General features: G+C 31.3%; 1 protein-coding gene and 1 long non-coding RNA gene across 22 annotated transcripts in view; one reads left to right on the forward strand and one right to left on the reverse strand.

Annotated features, from left to right (window-relative positions):
* Liprin-alpha (PTPRF interacting protein alpha) overlaps positions 1 to 16,909 on the forward strand; it is a 37,010-nt gene extending 20,101 nt beyond the window's left edge. For 8 of the 20 annotated variants that reach the window (XM_072891699.1, XM_072891697.1, XM_072891705.1 and 5 more), the window contains 21 exons: positions 571 to 672; positions 896 to 1,060; positions 1,696 to 1,770; positions 1,970 to 2,065; positions 2,845 to 3,042; positions 4,474 to 4,761; positions 5,396 to 5,539; positions 6,643 to 6,802; positions 7,216 to 7,574; positions 7,745 to 7,987; positions 8,404 to 8,598; positions 8,745 to 8,837; positions 8,941 to 9,104; positions 9,516 to 9,563; positions 10,838 to 11,093; positions 13,138 to 13,283; positions 13,901 to 14,131; positions 14,296 to 14,559; positions 14,748 to 14,904; positions 14,991 to 15,107; positions 15,213 to 16,909. In XM_072891699.1, the coding sequence (XP_072747800.1) occupies positions 571 to 672; positions 896 to 1,060; positions 1,696 to 1,770; positions 1,970 to 2,065; positions 2,845 to 3,042; positions 4,474 to 4,761; positions 5,396 to 5,539; positions 6,643 to 6,802; positions 7,216 to 7,574; positions 7,745 to 7,987; positions 8,404 to 8,598; positions 8,745 to 8,837; positions 8,941 to 9,104; positions 9,516 to 9,563; positions 10,838 to 11,093; positions 13,138 to 13,283; positions 13,901 to 14,131; positions 14,296 to 14,559; positions 14,748 to 14,904; positions 14,991 to 15,107; positions 15,213 to 15,302 (3,591 nt within the window). In that variant the 3' untranslated portion in view covers positions 15,303 to 16,909. Of the gene's footprint in view, positions 1 to 570; positions 673 to 895; positions 1,061 to 1,695; positions 1,771 to 1,969; positions 2,066 to 2,779; positions 3,043 to 4,473; positions 4,762 to 5,395; positions 5,540 to 6,642; positions 6,803 to 7,215; positions 7,575 to 7,744; positions 7,988 to 8,403; positions 8,599 to 8,744; positions 8,838 to 8,940; positions 9,105 to 9,515; positions 9,564 to 10,837; positions 11,094 to 13,137; positions 13,284 to 13,900; positions 14,132 to 14,295; positions 14,560 to 14,747; positions 14,905 to 14,990; positions 15,108 to 15,212 lie in introns of those variants that run through there. The other 12 variants (XM_072891709.1, XM_072891706.1, XM_072891716.1 and 9 more) reach the window with 12 other exon arrangements.
* On the reverse strand, positions 8,863 to 10,901 carry LOC140665527 (uncharacterized). Of its 2 annotated transcripts, none has more exons than XR_012046625.1 (2): positions 10,763 to 10,901; positions 8,863 to 10,052 (listed from the first exon to the last, which is right to left on the reverse strand). It is a non-coding gene; the product is annotated as an uncharacterized lncRNA (long non-coding RNA). The 2 variants fall into 2 exon arrangements; XR_012046626.1 differs by having other exon boundaries at positions 8,863 to 10,528; positions 10,763 to 10,874.
* Positions 16,910 to 19,917: the final 3,008 nt, after the last annotated feature.

The raw sequence follows: 19,917 nt of genomic DNA on the forward strand, positions 1-19,917 counted from the left end.
AATATGATTATATTATTTATTTGTTCATACAATCTAAAGTACTTAATTTTTAAAAAGATTTAATTTTATTTATAACTACGAAAACTATGAACGCTTCGACATATTTTTGCAAAAGATAAATTGATTCACACAATCGTCTCACTTGTATTATGTCAATACTGATTTTATTAGAATTGAATAGATTTTCATATTAAAAGAATTAATGTTGGTAAATAAAAATTATATTGTAAATTGTAAGCCGTCAATATTTTACCTAGCATATATTAACCGAGCATCTAGTACCTAAATGGGGGTGCTGACTTGCCATTAAGCTAGCACCCTCATCTTTAATATCGTTTTCCTGCTAATGGGTGGGAACAATAAATTTGCGCTTATACATATAACAATAAATTAGCACTTAATTATCCACTATCCGAAAACACTATCCGAACCCGATTTTTCGTGATGGGGGGTGCTAGGCTAAATATATGTATAGGTAAATATTTTCACGGAATTAAAGTGGCCTGTAATATTCTTATTATTATTTTCCATTTATATAATATTAATATGTGTCTTTCTACTTCTGTATAGGAATTCTCGCAGCTGACAAAAGAATTGGCAGCGGCACGAGAGAATATCTTGGAAAGAGAAGAGGAGATTTCTGAATTGAAGGCAGAACGAAACAACACACGCGTGTGTAATCAAAGTTTTCTAATGTTTTAAATCCTTTATGACGTGACAACATCTTTTCCTAGATTCTTTAATTGTTTTCTTTTAATAAATAAATGTCAAAAAATCTTTAAAGTACAATAGGTATAATAAGTAAATATAACAATAAATAAAAATTGAGATTATAAAGATTAATAATTAATCAACGTGACTTGATTAATGTAGCGTAATTTATCACTGCTTACAGCTCCTGCTCGAACATTTGGAGTGTTTAGTATCACGGCACGAACGGTCGCTCAGGATGACAGTTGTGAAACGTCAAGCCGCCGCACAATCCGGCGTGTCGTCGGAAGTAGAGGTACTCAAAGCTTTGAAAAGCCTTTTCGAGCATCATAAGGCTTTGGATGAAAAGGTATACATGTATTGCTATTTGTCTTCCATCTGCTATTTGTATTATCTGATATTGTAGTTTATTGCACGAATCAAGAATAATTGATTTATCAATTTTTTTTTTTATATGAGAGAAAATGAGTATTCTGAAAAAATAATTGAATATAATGATTGATTTAATCTTTTGGTCATGTAATATACACAAAAAAGTATATTTAATATTATAGTATTACAGACAAGTAAAATAGAAACTCACTACAATTATAACATGTATTACTTGATTTATTATTTTTATCTTATAATTATTATATATGTATTCGAGCGGAAAAAAACTTGCGTGTACGCTCGTATCAACTTTCCACACGTTTAAGCAATATCGAGAGGATAATGAAACAATGCACATGTACATACGTGCGATGACATTGCGTTATATCATTCTACTTTAAATACATGTCAAATATCCCTTGCCGCTTGTATGCATTTTGGATTCTTTTCGATATAAAGCACGAGAATGTTTTAAATCACAACAGTGAAATGCCTTATCGTTATTTGAAATACTTAAAATTTCAATTATTTCTGCCGAAAATTTATGTACGTATGTATACCCTATAGACGATATTTGTAGGTGAAGAGTTAACCTTGTTGTTAAACTTTTAGGTACGTGAACGTTTGCGCGTGGCCCTCGAAAGAAATACGAGCCTTGAGGAAGAGCTAGCCCATACCAAAGAGGAAGTAAGTTTTGCGTTTTATTAAATTGAAAATTCAAGACATTTTTCCAACGATAATTGAGATTTTAAAATCGCCTAAATGTATGTCAAAATGTGTTTTTTTTTCTTTTTTTTTCGAGAGAGAAAGAAAGAAGAATAATAAGTAAAATAATCGACCGACACTGCGACTGTTATCGTCACCTAATGTAATCGTATGGTTGCAGCTCCAACAGTATAAAGTAAGCGGGCATCCACCAAAACCTATAGAAGATAGACCAAAAGAGAACGGACAGGCAGACGAAGGTCAACAACAGAATAAGGTATCAAAAACAAATTGTCAGTGCGATTTTAATCAAACATGTGTGCACAATTCACAGATATTCACATATAAACACGTCACTTTCATATTTCGCACCAATCATGGATAAATGGAAATGTTTACACTTTGTTTGAGAGTCAATGCATCTGTGGAACTTTTTCTCACTTTGCATGTTTCTCACGTTTAGCATATGTCCCTTTTTCTTATTTCCTTGCCTATTTGTCGACGTTTTTAGAACTCTATTTATTTATTTATTTATTTATTTATTTTTTATTTATTGTCGAAATGTATCTGTATCGAAAGCTTCTCTAATTTAAATAAGAGATGTGAGTCGAAAAACGAAATTATCGATAATACAATTAACTTTTTTCATAATATTTAATATCGATGAATTTTTTTATCACCGTAATTTTAGAATTATATCTCTCATCTTATCATTTCATTGAAACATTCATGTTTCACATCATAGAAGAATATTAAAGATCGCATAAAATGACATATATAAGATGACCATGAGACCATTCATCGTTTACGTATTTACTTTTCGAAATAACATTAAAAAGTGCACTTCTACCTCAGATGATAAGTGACAGTGAGCCATTTTTTTCCGTTTTCAACTCATCGACTCTCTGCATTCATACGAATGTATCTACCGTAGTGTCGTGCATGATAGTTGTACAATCGCGTAGTTGTGTATACGTAGTTTTTTGGGAAGTGTGCGGCGATGCAGGACAGGCAATGCGAGCGAGGCATTCTGAATGTAGTGTTGTGATCGGGCAGAATGAGACTCAGCAGACAAGTCAGACGAGCCAGCAGCATCAGCAGCATCAATCGCAGCAGCAACAGCAACCGGTACAAAAACCAGGTACAGAGAAGTCCCCTGAGGTCGGCAGTAGGCTGAGCAATGGAAGTCTCGATCTCGTCGAACAGGATACAGCAGTACGAGTAATAGACTTACAAGCCACTCTCGATAAGCAGGTACGAATTAGTACGGCGCGAAAAATGACTAGAAAAATTCAACCGTCATCAGGTAGTCCTCCGTCTCTGTATGCAAATATGTGTCAAGATTACGATTAATTTTCATAGTTTCTTATTTATCATCGCAACAAGTTCCTAATTTTCTTTTAACTACACACACACACGCACACACACACGCGCACACACACACGCGCGCGCGCACACACACGCACACACGCACGCGCGCACACACACACACACACACACACACACACACACACACACACACACACACACACACATACACACACACACACGTGCTTCACGCGTGCGCGCGTAAATTGAGTATTATTTTCGATTATTTTTTATTTTGCATGAATTATTCATCTTACGCAATACAATCTTGAGCATAAACGTATAAGTCAAACAAGAAAAATAGTAGACAACATTCATCATGGATTACCTCGATATAATTATATTAAATAATATAATTATATTTTTGTCAGCACATAGATATTCCGTTAGCTTGTATTACATTTTGTAAGAAATTTTCTATTTTATTAAAAACAATTTAAAAAAGCACAAAACGTACATTTTATATTATATGTTTATATGTTTACTTTGTTGTAGAGTGCATGAGAAAATTTCTCAATAAATAAGAACTTTATTTACACAGTGTAGAATTTAATCTTTTGACTTGTAAGAAACCAAATTAATTTGTAGCGCGTAGAATTATTTTTTGTTAAATTATTAATTAAACACACGATTGTATACGCATATTTATTTACATAGTATGTCTTAAAAAGATCGCAGGTGTGTTGTAAACGGTTTTTTTTTTTTTTTTTTTAAATTGATCTTTTCTTTTTAGCGAAAATGTCAAAGCATTAATATATTTTCAAGTTATTTCAAGCAATTGAAACACATTGAACCTTATATATCTGTGTCTAAGCGAATCGGAGAATTAAATGTATAATTTAATTTAACATCAAGCATCTAATTGTCAATATTACAACGCATAAAAAATATATCTTTTTCGGTAATACTTGTTAGTATAACATTTTTAATGGTGCCTAGAAGCATGCTATGGAATGAGCAATAAATATTCATGTTAAATATTGTTTTGTAATTGCATGACTAGTGATGAAGTATAAATTCTACTTAGGTCAATATTTCGTGTTCAAAAAGCTTTACCATTCCCTTAATGTAGAACTGCAGAACAAATATTAAAATTAATGAATACACATACATATACACCCATGAATACACGTATGAGAATCTTCCCAAGAATTAGTCTTATAACATCATCATATATATATATAAGATAATTGTCCTAAGATTTGATTATGACGAAAAGTTTTACTTCTTGGATTGCATATACCACTACACGAGCTGCTTGAAAAGGTTTTTTTTTAACAATAATCGATGTAAAGTATTGCATATATGTCGTTGTAGAGTTCGGAATTAAGTACGTGGCAACGACGAGTAGCGGAATTAAGTGGACGTGTTGCCGAATTAGAGGAAACGCTTTCAAAAACACAGAAGGATCTTCTAAAAGCACAGGAGGCAGGCCTCAAACTGCAAAGAGATCTGCGGGAGAATGCAGCACAAAAAGAGGATCAAGAGGAGCGAATAGCGACTCTAGAAAAACGATATCTCAACGCTCAACGGGAATCCACTAGTCTTCATGACCTTAATGAAAAACTGGAGCAAGAGTTGCAGCATAAGAAAGCTCAATTAAAGGTAATTTGATTAATCTTTACGTTATATCTTTATTATAGTTGTATATATAAAAGTCATGGAAACCTGACCATTTTCAAAATCAAATAAACAAATGAAATATAATTTAAATAATCATTTTTCATCATATAACAATAGATTATAGGATGCATTTGTAGTATGTTACTTTATCTTGAACTTTATTTTTTAAACATTTATCAAATGTTCTCCATTATTTATTCTATTTATTCTGTTCTAGTTTACCACGCAGGTTTCACATCGCTGTTTGCACCATGTTGTCCAGTATGGCTATAATGTTTTCCCATACATGTGAACGAACTTAAGATCAATATGCAGGAAAAAAATTATAGCCATGCAAAACAACATGATTCAAGCGGCGATGCGAAATCTGTGTGATAGATTAGAACAGCATAGGCTAAATAGTGAAAGACATTTGATAATGTTTAAAAAATAAAGTAATATACTCAAATGACATACTATATATTGTTATGTGATATTAAATAAATATTTAAGTTGTATTTTATTTATTTCATTTTGAAAATTGTCAAGGTTCCGTGACGCATCCTATATAATCTTACATAATAAATTAATGTATAAATTAAATTAGAGATTAATTACATATATAATGTTATGCAAGCTTCAAGAGGAGAAAATCGCTGCTATACAGGAGAAATTAGAACTCGCGGAACAGAAATTAGCTCAATATGCTAAATTACCAGAAATGGAAGAGCAATTAAAACAGAGGATGGAGGCTCTGACGCAGGTGAGGAGGCCCAACCAGGTACGCAGGGGAATCATGTCACGTCTTAACTTTCCCTCTTTTTTTTTTATTCCTCTGCACTTTAACGTTTCTGAGATACGATTTGTGCCTAGAGAGCTTTCTTAATACGCATCATTATCGCAAAGTGTTCTGATTATATTTCAGTTGATTTCAGATACACGATTATTTCAGATAAAATAATGATTTCGCTGCTCCATGTGTTTTGTACTTTACATATATATATATATTGTGTATATATATATATATGTTTAATACATACTAATAATATTTGGTTCATATATATATACATATATATAATAAAGATCGAGTATTTTTATGTATTGCAGTGTGTTTTTGTAACAATTTATGTTAAAATATACAAGTTGTTTGATATGAAAAAAAGCTAAAATTACAGTTTTAATTTATCTAGATTAAAAGAGAGAATTTAGTTACAGAATTTTTTAATTTTTTAAAATTAATTATCTGTTCTATTTCATATGATTTGCAAACTGATACAATGCAGCATGTATGAATAGTGGAAATCAACTTGGTCTGTACAAAAACTACTACTTCTGCAAGTGACGGATATGTTTTAAACATTATTATTTATAGTTCATGACTAGTGTGTGTCTCATTTTTGAATGTTTATTAATATGGTATGGGTGTGCGTGCGTGCGCGCGCGCGCGCGCACGTATGCGTATGTGTTTCTGCGTTCATTTTTTCTTCTCTCTTCTTATTCATCTAAATATAACATGCTCTTATTTTCTTGCTGCATTTCTATTTTAGAATGCCTCATTTAGATTATATAGAAATATTAAGATAAAAATATAAAGAAATTTATAAATTAATTACATTATATATACATATTAATTGCATTGAATTACATTTTGATGTAATCATTGTATATTTGATTAGAATTATGATTATAATTGATTATGAAATATCAATATTTATGTCAAAATTTATTAAAAATTTATAAAGAGCTAAAGAAATAATTTTGTAAATGTTAGCTTTCGTAAAATAGATATACTATTATATAACAGAGAGAAAATTCATATAACATTGCTACAATATAAATTAGTTGATTTATAACAGATAATTTTAATTATATGAAACATTTAAGCAGGCTCAGGAGAGGCATGGTAGCGCGGAAGATAGGATCCAAAGGCTGGAGGCGCAATTGGAAGAAAAAAATGCGGAAGTAATGCGCGTTAATCAACGGCTTAAGATGAATGAGGAACATAATACGCGTCTTAGCACGACTGTTGATAAACTTTTATCTGGTAATTTTTTCGCGATATTTTATTTATATCAGACTTTATATACGCAATTATTCAAGCCTATATATGGCCGCATCGAAAATTGTTTTACTATTATACTTACTCTAGTTATCTTTTTAAATTGTACAACTTTTGTTTTGTGAAAATATAACACTCCCTTATATATATACATATATGTATTCAGGAAAAACAAGAGAGATATTTAAATATATCTCATGCTCTTTTCTTGCCTCTGGCTATTATTTATATTTATATTAATATATTGTAATAAAACAGAAACATGTGTAATATATATATATATATATATATATATATATATATATATATATGTATATATATATATATGTATATACATATATTAAATATAAAAAATTTTACATAAAATATGCGCTTTAAGAATTTAAATTTTTGTTTAGAATCTAATGAAAGATTGCAAGTGCATCTAAAAGAAAGGATGCACGCATTGGAAGAAAAGAATGCGCTTACTCAGGAACTCGAGAAGACAAGGAAAATAGCGGAGGATCTGCAAAATGAAAAGACTGACATTGTTAAGGAATTAGGAAAAGCGCGCTTAGAAATCGACAATGTTAAAAGACAGATGCTCCAGCAGGAAATTGCATTTAACATTCAGCAAACGGACGCATTGACGAGAAGTTTATCTCCAAATGCTGTAGATCCAGGTTCTTTCTCAAGGAGCGCAAGTCACAGCAGTTTTGATACGCACTCATTGCCTAGAAGAGGAGGTAAACGATCTATCGAAGAAGATTCATCAAAGGTACTGTAGCTCTTATATTTAAAATATTATATTAAAAATTATTTATTAATTGCACGTGTATATATATATATATATATATATATATATATATATATTGAGTGTATATATTATATATATATATATATATGAAAAAAACAAATGTGTGTGTAACATGAATTAACGCTCTTTAGAATTATGTTGCACGGACTTTGGCGGAACAAGAGTGGGAAAAACTGCAACAAGCTCATGTACTTGCCAACGTTCAACAAGCGTTTGACGTTTCGAGCGACGCGGAGGGTGACGGAGATAACGAAAGTATTTTCAGTTGTGCAGCTGATGTAATTAGCCCTACCGGACATACGGATGCTCAAACATTGGCATTGATGCTGCAAGAACAATTGGATGCTATTAACAAGGAAATTAGATTAATTCAGGTGAATATTTTGATATATGAATATATTTTCGCGCATTATAATTTGAAACAATAGGAATAGAATATAGTGGTGGCCTTTTACAAAATTAACAAAATATCAAAGGATCGTAATAAATATCAATAAAGTTTTCAAGTTTTAATGAAAAAATGAGTGAAAATTGGAAGATTTTTTGTTAACTAAACTTACTTCTTTGAATTTTATTTTAAGCAAAATCTTTATGTTGATAGTAATTAATTTCAAAGTTAGTTATATTTTATAAGTTATATTTTAAAAATAAATATATATTTTTATTAAGAAAAAATTAACTTTTAGTCGAGTCAAGAAATTGATGATAAATATTATATTATTTATTTCGCTCTATGTTTTATTATTTGATGACTTTGTATGTATTTCGAAATTTAATTTTAATTTCGTAGGAAGAAAAACAGAGTACAGAAGCGCGTGCGGAAGAATTGGAATCTCGTGTCGGCAGTCTTGAGCATATGAATCTGTTAGCGAGAGGGCGAAGTCTCGAACGAGCATCTCCGCCACTGAGTGGTCGATCCACTCCAAAATCGCATCATAGTCCTAACAGAGATTATTTGCACAAGTATCACACCGTTAGTAATCACGTAATATTGCTAATTACATTAATTATTACACGTTAATTATAATAGTATAATTACAGTTTAAACAAACTTTGATTATATTATTTATAATATATATGATATAATATAATATAATATAATACACCCTTATACTTTTCTCTTTCATGTAGGCACCCGCGTCAATGTCTCCAGCGCATTTACATCAATATGCCGCTTCTTTAGTTAGTCCGGGCCAATTGTCAGAATCTCTTCCTGCTAGCCAGGTTTGACAACAATTCAGTTTTATTATAACCAGGAGCAAAAAATTTATCGTGTTTATTGTTTATTTAATATATACAGATTAATATTGTTTATTGTTTGTGACAGTTGCAATTGTCGGGAGAAGAATTACACTCAGTTAGCGAAAGAGATAGCACTGGTGGCGGTGCGGGAAGTGGCGGTAGCGATGCAGCTTCTCCTCTAACAGCCAGATCACTCAGATTGGAACGAGTGGTTCAAGCATTGGCTCACAGTCAGGAAGAACTTAGAAGGTATTTTATTATTTTACTAAGTTTTTCGATTCTCTAATTAATCTGACATTATATTGATTGTATGCTTTTACATAATGTTTACATATATTTATACAATAGTGTCAATAATATGTAATATGTAATTTCTGGCACTCTTTCCCTTTTGGCAATCACATTTCAAAAAGTCACGAAAGAAATTTAGAATTTATTTTAATTTACTTTATTAATTATAGAGGTGCGAAAACATTGTACAGAAAATATTGCGGTATGTTGCGGATCTTAATGTGGGGAAACCTGAATTATTAAAATATCTATCTAATTATTAACCTATCTTATTGTTAATTACATTGTTCGCACGAAAAGATTGGACTAGCCAGCATTTATACTATTATCTCTTTAATTATTCACACTTTTCATTGTTTATGCTACCAGACGTACCGGACAGAGTGGATTTCCAAGCAGTGGTTTCCCCACGTACAGGTTAATTAAAAGATATTAATATTGCATGTACAATAATATGCCGCATTATTATACGCTGCTGTGCACGACATACAATTTGAATAGCTCTTGTGGGCATGACACGAACAACTTTGAAATCAAACCAAACCACATTGATGGTAACATTTTCATTCATTATTTCAACACTATAACTCTCTTAAAATTATACAGTTTATTCAGACATATAGCGTATATATATATATTGTAGTATGTGCACCAATGTGTCGCATATATGCCCGCAGTAACAATTCACGAGCACAGTGGCACGGACAAAGTGTCCGATAAATCTGATAAATATGAAATCCCGGAAAGGATTGATACTTTCTTCTCCTGTTCTTCGTCGTACATTCAAGCCTGCCCATTTTATGATATAAACATCGCGATCTTCAATAGACCAAGTTACTTACGGAACCGAGAGAATTGGATTTGATGCGTGAAATGCGCCGGTCCGTCTCGTACATAAAGTTTATTCTGTATATAAAAACAGAAATAGAGATTATTAAGACACTGATATATTGAATATTGGATAAAACGTTTGCGGCGACGCAAAATTTAATACAACTTAATTAACATTGGAATTGCATATTTCCTTGTTTATAAAGTAGAAAATTCTTAACTTCTGAGTTGGTATTATATTTGTTCCATTGTTTGTACACGAATGCAAGTATTATTCAGTATTTTGTTCAAGTAAATTTATTATGTGTAGAGAGTATTTTTTTCTTTCTTTTTCTCTTTTTATATATATCTCTTATGATTTATTATTATTATTTATAATAGATATCTTTAATTTTATTAATTTGATAATGCGCTATAAGATTTTTCAGTTTTTACCAAATGATATATGCTCATGTATACATATATATTATCAAGGTAATTGCATCACAATTCATTCGGATCTATAAGTTTCTTCCTTTGAGCAATGCAGAAAATATATAGTATATCTACAACTAAAAAAGAGAAACGATTGTAATATAATTTTTTTTCATTCACTCATAATGCAAAAGCAGTAAAGTATAAATATGAGAAATATGAAGCATCATAAAATAGATAAAAACTATATATATCTATTTATTTATTCTAAAATTATTTATTTATGACAATATCATATTTATAAATAGTAAAATTTATAAATATATAGAAAAAGAGCAGGAGAAAAAAGATAAACAAATAATAAATAATACCTTCGCGTGGGCTAGTTATGTAGTACGTAGCATCGATTAGAATAGAAATAGAAATTAGATTAGCGCTCCATGCAGCAGGCATGGACAGCATAACAACGGCGCACTGAATTCTGGAACTCCCCCTTCCCCATTGTCCTCACGCCACAGCAGCCAGGACAGTTTGCACAAGAACAACTTCTCCAGCGTTGGACTGCCTATCGGACAATTGTCGACGTCGCATTTGCACATGCAATCGACCATGAGTCCTGCTACGGCGGCTGCGGTTGCGGCTGCTCAAAAAAAGAAAGGCATTAAGAGCAGTCTTGGTAGATTTTTCAGTAAAAAGGAGAAGGTGAGAACAATTTTTCCATTTATGTTCTTGACGTATATAATACAGAACGTCCCATTTTAACTTTCGCATCAAAATATCTCAGAAAATATCAAAAATATGGAAAATTATTTCAAACAAAAATTGTTTGGAAGGAAGGAAAAAAAGATAGGCATATTAGATCTTGGACGTACGTGTCAAGATCAAATGGAGATCAACCTTGTTTTTTTTTTAAATGAAACTACTTCGATTTCTCGCAATATTCTGCGTAAGAATTATAAAAGTATGATGGCCAAAAATGAAATAGTTTACGATATTTTACACTTTAATTCGACATTATATCTTGTGTAAACTATAAAATACCTCATAAAATAATCATTTTTTGTCTTATCTTAATACTGTTATGCACAGAATAATGAAACGAATACACACACACACACACACACACACACACACACACACACACACACACACGCACGCACACGCACACGCACACACACGCACACAGAGGGTAATTTAGGATCTCTGCAACAAATTCTGAAGAACGATAAGTCTCGTAGGAAGGATGATTTTTTTATTATACAACTGATGTTCTCTGACGCGTTGTTTAAAAACTATCCGATCATGTAGACAGGTCTTAGATGATATATTTATTACAAATATGAAATGAATTATTTATTTATTTATCTGTTTTAAATACCCTTGCATAAACTAAATAAATAAATAAACAGTTGATATATGTATAAAAGATGTCCAAAATGTTTACTCCGAACCTGATTGTATTTATGACACCGTCGTAATATTGACTGTCGAATATTTGAGATTTGTGTTGAATTTGACTAAAGGTGGCGCGTATTTGCACAAACAGTTCGTTTCTAGCATCGACTGGGATAGCATACACGATATTCTTTACATATCCATTCAAAAAATTAATGGACATAAATGGCAGCGAGAAGCGTCAGTAATAAATGTCATATAGGATATCTGTCTGCGTGGTCGTTCCTAAAAGACGCGTCAAAGAACATGAGTTGTCCGACAAAAAAATTATTGTCCCTGCGATATTTATCGTTTCTCAGAATTTGTTGCAGAAGCCCTGAATCATCCTTTTATACATATAAATATGCAAAGAGAACCTTCTTCACGGGGCTTCTGAGACACATGTTGTGAAATTATTTTTACACAGATAAAAATATGTTCTACAATTATTTGTGTCATCATGCGTCTATTGTCTTTTATATAAGCAAAACCTCCTTTCTATTTTATTATTAATCTTTTAGAGGCTTTGGCTTGATGTAGGAAAACTACATTTTTAATTTTAGGTACTACACTATATAACTAATTTTTCAATTAATTATTATATATATAATTATAAATAAATTTAAATGTGTAACGTAAAAACACAAATGTTACATAAAATATAACACACGTTGTGTATTTAAGTATCAATAAAATAAATATAAAATAATAAAATAATAAAAAAATCTCTTTTGACAATTAGTTAATGTATCTCAGATATTTTGATAGGAAGACGAACTTTAAAATCGGAGCGATTAAGAACCGAACGCGGATGGTAGTGCGTTGATTTCGCAGAAAATAATTTTTCTGTGAAACTGATAAGTGCACTGGGTACATATTTTTCTTAGTGCGTTTACTAACAATATAAGATCTAATTATTCCCCCTAAAGAGACGTAGACGAGAAAAATATCAGGGCGAAGTCGCAGAGTATATAAAGAGGGATTTATAAAATTCTCAAAAATGAAAATTTAAATATAATTAGATCTAGGCAAATACACCAAGAAAAATTATTTTCTGCGAAATCAGCGCACTACCATCCACGTTCGGCTCTTAATCGTTCCGATTTTAAAGTTCGTGTTTGTAAACATTAAAGAGTCTTATTTATCAAGTAACTTGATAGGAAGGTTCATCATGAAATTTCATAAACTTCCATACGTCGATTGTGACGTATGACATATGGAAACAAAAGAATCGAATAGTTTGAATTAATACTAACATAATTATAAAATATTACCTACAAAATAATAATTATCTTTTATGTCTTTTTGTTAGATTAAAGGAAAAGACACACCGATGCCTGGAGATGTGCCAGGTATGGGAGGTGCAAGTACGCCAGCTGATCCTGATTATGGGGACAGCGTATCTGTAGCTGGTACACTTGGAAGCAAGAGTGATTTTGATCGTAGAAAAAAGAAGAGGTATTTATAAAACTTAAAACTCTGCTTTTTTAATTTTTTAAACAAATATAATTTATTAAATTATAAATTTAAGAAGAAAACGATAATATAATTTATAATTTAATTATATATATATATAATTATATATATATCTTTATTTTTTTGTTTTACTTTTAATTATGACAATAATTAGTACTTGTTTAATATTGATTTTTGTCATGCACTCGTATGTCTGCTCTCAGTTGCCTAAATTGCCATTGGGTTTCAAATTTTTGCTAATGTAAAGGAGAAATTAATATTTTCTGCAGAGTTTTATATATATTTTATAAGCAAAACTTTGTTATTAAAATGATTTTTCTTGCATTTATATGCCATTATATATAGCTAGCTTATCATCTAAATATCACGCGCGCGAAATGTGTTATGGTTAAGATATATGTCAAATATATATAATTATATTTATATTATATATAATATAATTATATATAATATTATAATTATGTTAGTATTTTAAAATTTGATCTTGTTTGCAATATATGTATATATATATATACATATACATATTGTTTAATAATAATGGGCTTGCCAAAATAATACATAATAATTATTGCAAACCTTGGTATGCATATGTATTTTAGTCCAAGTATGTTTGGTAGTATGTTGGACTCTTCGCGGCATGAGCTTTTGGCGGAAGCGATGAAAGCAGGAACACCTTTTGCCCTGTGGAATGGACCAACGGTAGTCGCGTGGTTAGAGCTATGGGTGGGCATGCCGACATGGTATGTCGCTGCTTGTCGAGCAAACGTCAAAAGCGGTGCTATCATGAGTGCTCTTAGCGATACCGAGATTCAACGAGAGATTGGAATAAGGTATGAAGAAATTCACACTTGCATCAAGTTGATTGCATCGTCCAACAAGTTTGAGATTACTTTGAATATTTATTCGCTAAAACTTATATAACTATTATAATTATAAAAGTTATGTGACATTACAATTCTATTTACATGTCTGCACTTTTGTATTATTGTAACAGCAACCCCTTGCATCGATTAAAGCTGAGATTAGCCATTCAAGAGATGGTGTCGCTTACAAGTCCGTCAGCGCCAAAAACCTCTCGCACAACATTAGCATTTGGTGATATGAATCATGAGTGGATAGGTAATGTCTGGTTACCGAGTCTCGGACTGCCTCAATACCGATCCACTTTCATGGAGTGCCTTGTTGATGCTAGAATGCTCGATCATCTCAATAAGAAAGATCTTCGTGGTCAACTGAGAATGGTTGACAGCTTCCACAGGTAATATACAAAAAGAGTAATGTTGACATAAAGCGATTAAAAATCTAAAGGACAAATTATCTAAGAGATTTAACAAGTATATATATATATTATCGTTGTGTTTGTCATTACTATATTAATACTTAATATTTAAATTTATCTATTATTATTATTATTGTCAATTACACAATGTTCTTAATACATTGCAGAACAAGCTTGCAGTACGGTATTTCCTGTTTAAAACGACTAAATTATGATAGGCAGCAATTAGAAGATAGAAGACGAGTGGCAGAAAGTGCCAATATAGATGTACTCGTATGGAGTAACGATCGTGTTATAAGATGGGTTCAATCGATTGGTTTAAAGGTTGGTTAAATATTCTCCAATAATTTGTTGCAATCAATCGTATACATTTGCCAAGAAAAATTTATATCAAATTTATTTTCGTATAGGAATATGGGAATAATCTCTTGGAATCGGGTGTGCATGGCGCACTTATAGCTTTAGACGAAAGTTTCGATGCAAATAGTTTTGCGTTAACTTTACAAATTCCCACACAAAATACGCAGGTAAATATACATATATTTATAAAGTTTTATCCTATACTATTATATATCATCGTATATTATTGTTTTGTAAAAACCCATACAAACGCGCTTATTTTATTTTAACAGGCAAGACAATTACTAGAGATGGAATTTTCAAATTTATTAACGGTAGCGACAGAGAGACGACTGGACGAGAGTAGTAGCATGAAATCCTGATCCAGTTCGTCAAGTCGACTGTCTCATATTCAACCACATCACGTCTAGTCCAAAACCCCAGCTATCGCTACTATCTATGCGCAAATGTGTTGTAAAGTTGTAAGAGCTTTAAGTATCATGCTAGGAATATCTTCGCATATGACAAATGTGACAGTTGTGACATTTTTTGGTAATACCGAGGTGTGTTTCGATATAAAATTGTTAAGAGATAAGCTTACACAATACATTCGATACTAGGGATGCATTTTATTCGTTTTTATGTCGCACGTGCATCAATTTATAAGTGTCGCGTACCTCTTGACGAAAAGGGGAAAAGACAGTTATTCAGAACAATTTTTCACATATAGATATCGAAATGTAGTAGGCAGTCGTTAAATTGTTATTATATATTATTAGAAAAACATTATATACATACATTTTATACACACACGCACATACACACACACACACACACACACACACATACATATATATATATATATAAAATAGCACTCCTTTTGAAAACTCGAAATATCAGTTGCTGCAAACAATTATGACAATAATTCTTTCTGAGTTGGTTTGTTTGTTTGTATAATTGATAATCCGTAGTCTCTCAGTATTATAACATCGAGTAATAGAGAATATATTTGTTATATGACTATTATATCGCGTTCGTATGACAGCGTGTACTTATAACATTCAATAAACATTTGAAGTGTAAGTTAATTTATACCCCGCGCACAAAGATATAGTGAAAAATCGAGAGTCTCTAGGATATATCATTGTTTTTGAAGAAATCGTTGCAAGATCTAATGTCGTATAATGCAATCAGGAAGGTAAATTTATATAAAAGAGTTCAGATGCAGAGTAAACTTTTTTATATAAAGCTTTATTTTATCTTTTCTCTTTATTAAATTTAGATTAAATTTAAATATGATTCAATGAATTTTGCTGCGGACTATTAAAGCTCATGGACATTTAAGTATGGAAGTAACAAATGTAAGATTTATAGCAAAATAAAATTGAGCTTAATGTATTTTATATAATTTTGTCAGTAACTTAAATTGTTTTAAATTAAGTAAGGATGTGTTCTCATTGTTCGACAACGATAAAATGTTTAATAAATATTTCTTTTACTTTTTTTATTCGTAGGAAAATATGTCTGTAGAAAAAGATATCTGTATGAAAGGCTATTATTTTTATGATTTCATAATTGAAAAACTTTTTAATGTTAAACAATTTTTTTTTCAACATTATACAATTATTGACATACATATTCTTATATCATTGAAAACAAGAGATATTTTTTATACACATACATACACACACGCGCACATATACATTCTTAATTTATGTAAATCGATTCTCCCCCTAGTCAATTTTTTTATAAAATATTAAAGCGTAAGATCGCATATTGGACAAAATGAATAATTTACATAGATGGGATTTATTATATTTATATTATATTTTTATATTATTAACATCCAATATATCCTGGCAAATATACTACGAGATGTTATACAGAAGATTCTTTTTTTTTTTTTTTTTTTCAAGGACGTTAATACCTTTACGTACAGAATAATGATCGATCCATTAATTGATTGATGCTAAGAAAATACATAAATAAATTTAAAAAAAAAGATACAATTGCATATTGCATTTGTGCGAAAATTGAAGATTGCCAATTAAATCTGCCTATTATATTGTGTAATAAAAGAAATATATAAAGGATTCTATTTAAAATTATAATGATATTAAGGTGAGAAAATTGATTGCTCTTTCAATCGTTGAATCGTTACCTTCCCGCTTGTATTAGCTACACGGGACATTCTGTATATATCGTACATCAAGGAGACTGCGTCCTATGTTTCCGTATCTATAGGATTCTGAGCTCTGTGCACATAGAAATAACAGACTTTTGACTTTTTAACAGAGTATTAATTTTTCTCCATTATTCCGATGAATTTGAAAAAATGCCTCCAGGCAAGGTATGTTAGCGCGTAATATTAATTACGAAATTATATGTGCGAATGAATAAGAGATAAAGAGAGAGGCGCGATTGATGTGCTATTTACCAAAAGGACATTATAAAAATGAACATTTTATACTATAAGATATTTGGAAATGGTTGTACAATGTGTGTTAGTAAATGTGTTATATAAGATTATAGACGACTCAATTACATTTCGTAAATGGGGCTACCGACCAATTTTATGCATAATGTTTACAATAATCATCGGATACAATATTTTCAGCGAGCGTTGTCCATTATCATGGATATTATTATTGCTACATTACATTACATTACATTACATTACATTACATTTTGCGTCGGATAAAAAAAATCACTTCACTTACTAGCGCGCGCGCACACACAGATACTTTTATATATTATCTCCTTTAGATATAAGTATATAGCTCATTGTTTTATATATATATATATATATAATAGAGACACGGTCGGTAGCGGAACAATGTAAAATGTACTATAATTGTGCAGCAAGGAAACTGTACGATCGCACGGAGGGGGAATTGATCGTAGCGACGATTAAGTATACTATACGTAGAAACGATGTTGCTGAAGACAATGATCGCGCGTGATAGTAATCATTATTATTGCCAATTATACAAATATCATATAAAGCTGAAGATGCGGCGAAAGACTGAGACATTGATGATTATAATAATAACGAACTGATCGAGATAAATGGGGGGAGGGGGGGGAACAAGAGGATGATCACACAATAAGAATGATAAATTATAAATGCTGATGTTGTTAATGTTGTTGATACTTGAGCAATCATTGTTGTTGATTGATTGTTTTCCATGAACATATATATACTCTTCTCGCAAGCTGTTCTATTCATCGTAGACTCCATGGCTCTGCACGATCTTCCGAAAGGGCGTAAACGTACCAAATAATTTCTACCAAAGATACTTTATCAAGTACATACATATATGCATTGCATATATATATCATTTGTTGTTGATCACACGCGATTTATCGGATTTAGCGGATTTAACGGATTTTTCGCTTCTGATGCGAGTAATATGTTGATATTGCGTTATCGATATACATACATACATACATATATGGTTTTTCTCTTCTCATACCTCATTCCATATACATATTCATACACCACTAATCGATCAAGGCACACTTTTTAAATAAATAATAATATATATAGATATATATTATTGTTGCATTAATCCAAAGCAACTTGTGCTACCTCAATACCGAAGTATGGTGATATTTTTGCTTTCACGAACGCGTAAAGCGTTGTTGATTCATCATTTTGCATACTCCCGTACTTCGTGGTCACGTTGCAAATTACGACTCATGTACGTATGTATATTATATGCGAATGACTCGTGAAATTTACGCGTGAGTATAACAGGATATTTTGACAGAACAAGAATAAAAAAAGGCACATGCACATATTTATTCGTTTATTTTACCGCCCAGCAAACATAAAGCAACGGTAACGTAACATCGATCATTTAACATAATAAATTTCCCACTCGGCAATGTAACTGCAATATAAAACAGGCCTTGTACATGACAGTTATATTATTGAGTGTTGAGGGAAATTATAACATTGATGTTATATATTACGATTGCTTTGTGTTTGCTGGGTGTATAGTATGGCTACGTTCTCTTTGGACTTTGGAGGAATGGCTCAAAAGGAACGCATGTTCCTATGTCTCATGTAATCGCATAACTATTTTCAACATGAGGATGTGTGATGTTACGTTTGCACGTAATAAAATCTTCATTTTTCATAAAGTGGTATCGATAACGTCGCACAAAATGTCATGGAACTTTTATATTGTTTCTAGCTTTCGAGCGTTCTAATTTCGGCATTTTTTTTTTTTTTTTTTTTTTATTTTAACGACAGAAACTAACGGGAAAAATTGTGTGTATATTATTTTTTATGCATAAATATGGATATGTATGAAAAAAAATGTTTGTCTGCGTTTGTTTTACAAAACATGTCTCTCCCCTTCGGAAGACTCTGCAGTATAAGTGTAAAGTGACTGAACATTAGTTTAATGTGTGATAGTTAATAGTGTCTATAGACATTCCAGAAGGACCTTCCAAGAAAAAAAAAAAAAAAAAAAGTAATTGCATATTTGTACGTCATGGATTAGTATGTATTAGCTTCGCGCTACGCCTTCTATGTATCTAATTATAAATGTATATATAATGATAATGAAAAATATCGCAAATATTCGGCTTTTACATTTGATCGGTATCAGATCGGTGTCGGATAGAAAATTGGAATAAGCACAGGAACAAGAATATTTCTGGATGATCCCGTTTGTGGATGTATATTTTTCCCGTAATTATTCATCTAATTTTGCGTCTTGTGTTTATTCAAGGATCTGTGTACATGTACATACATACATTATGTACATTATGTAACGTTACAACGTCAACTTGAAATGGAATAATATACGTCAAAACGGACCGTCTCGCTACCCATCACCGTCATCGCCAATCTTCTTTGGCGTTTAATGGATGATTTATATCGTTCAATTATTTTAATCATTCATGACCTTTAAATTTAAATGCATAACGAGAGTCTTTGAAATCTTGCAGTATCTATTGTTTTTATGACAGCAGCCTCGTTTC

The sequence above is a fragment of the Anoplolepis gracilipes genome, chromosome 5 (assembly GCF_047496725.1).
Source record: "Anoplolepis gracilipes chromosome 5, ASM4749672v1, whole genome shotgun sequence".
Taxonomy (NCBI): domain Eukaryota; kingdom Metazoa; phylum Arthropoda; class Insecta; order Hymenoptera; family Formicidae; genus Anoplolepis; species Anoplolepis gracilipes.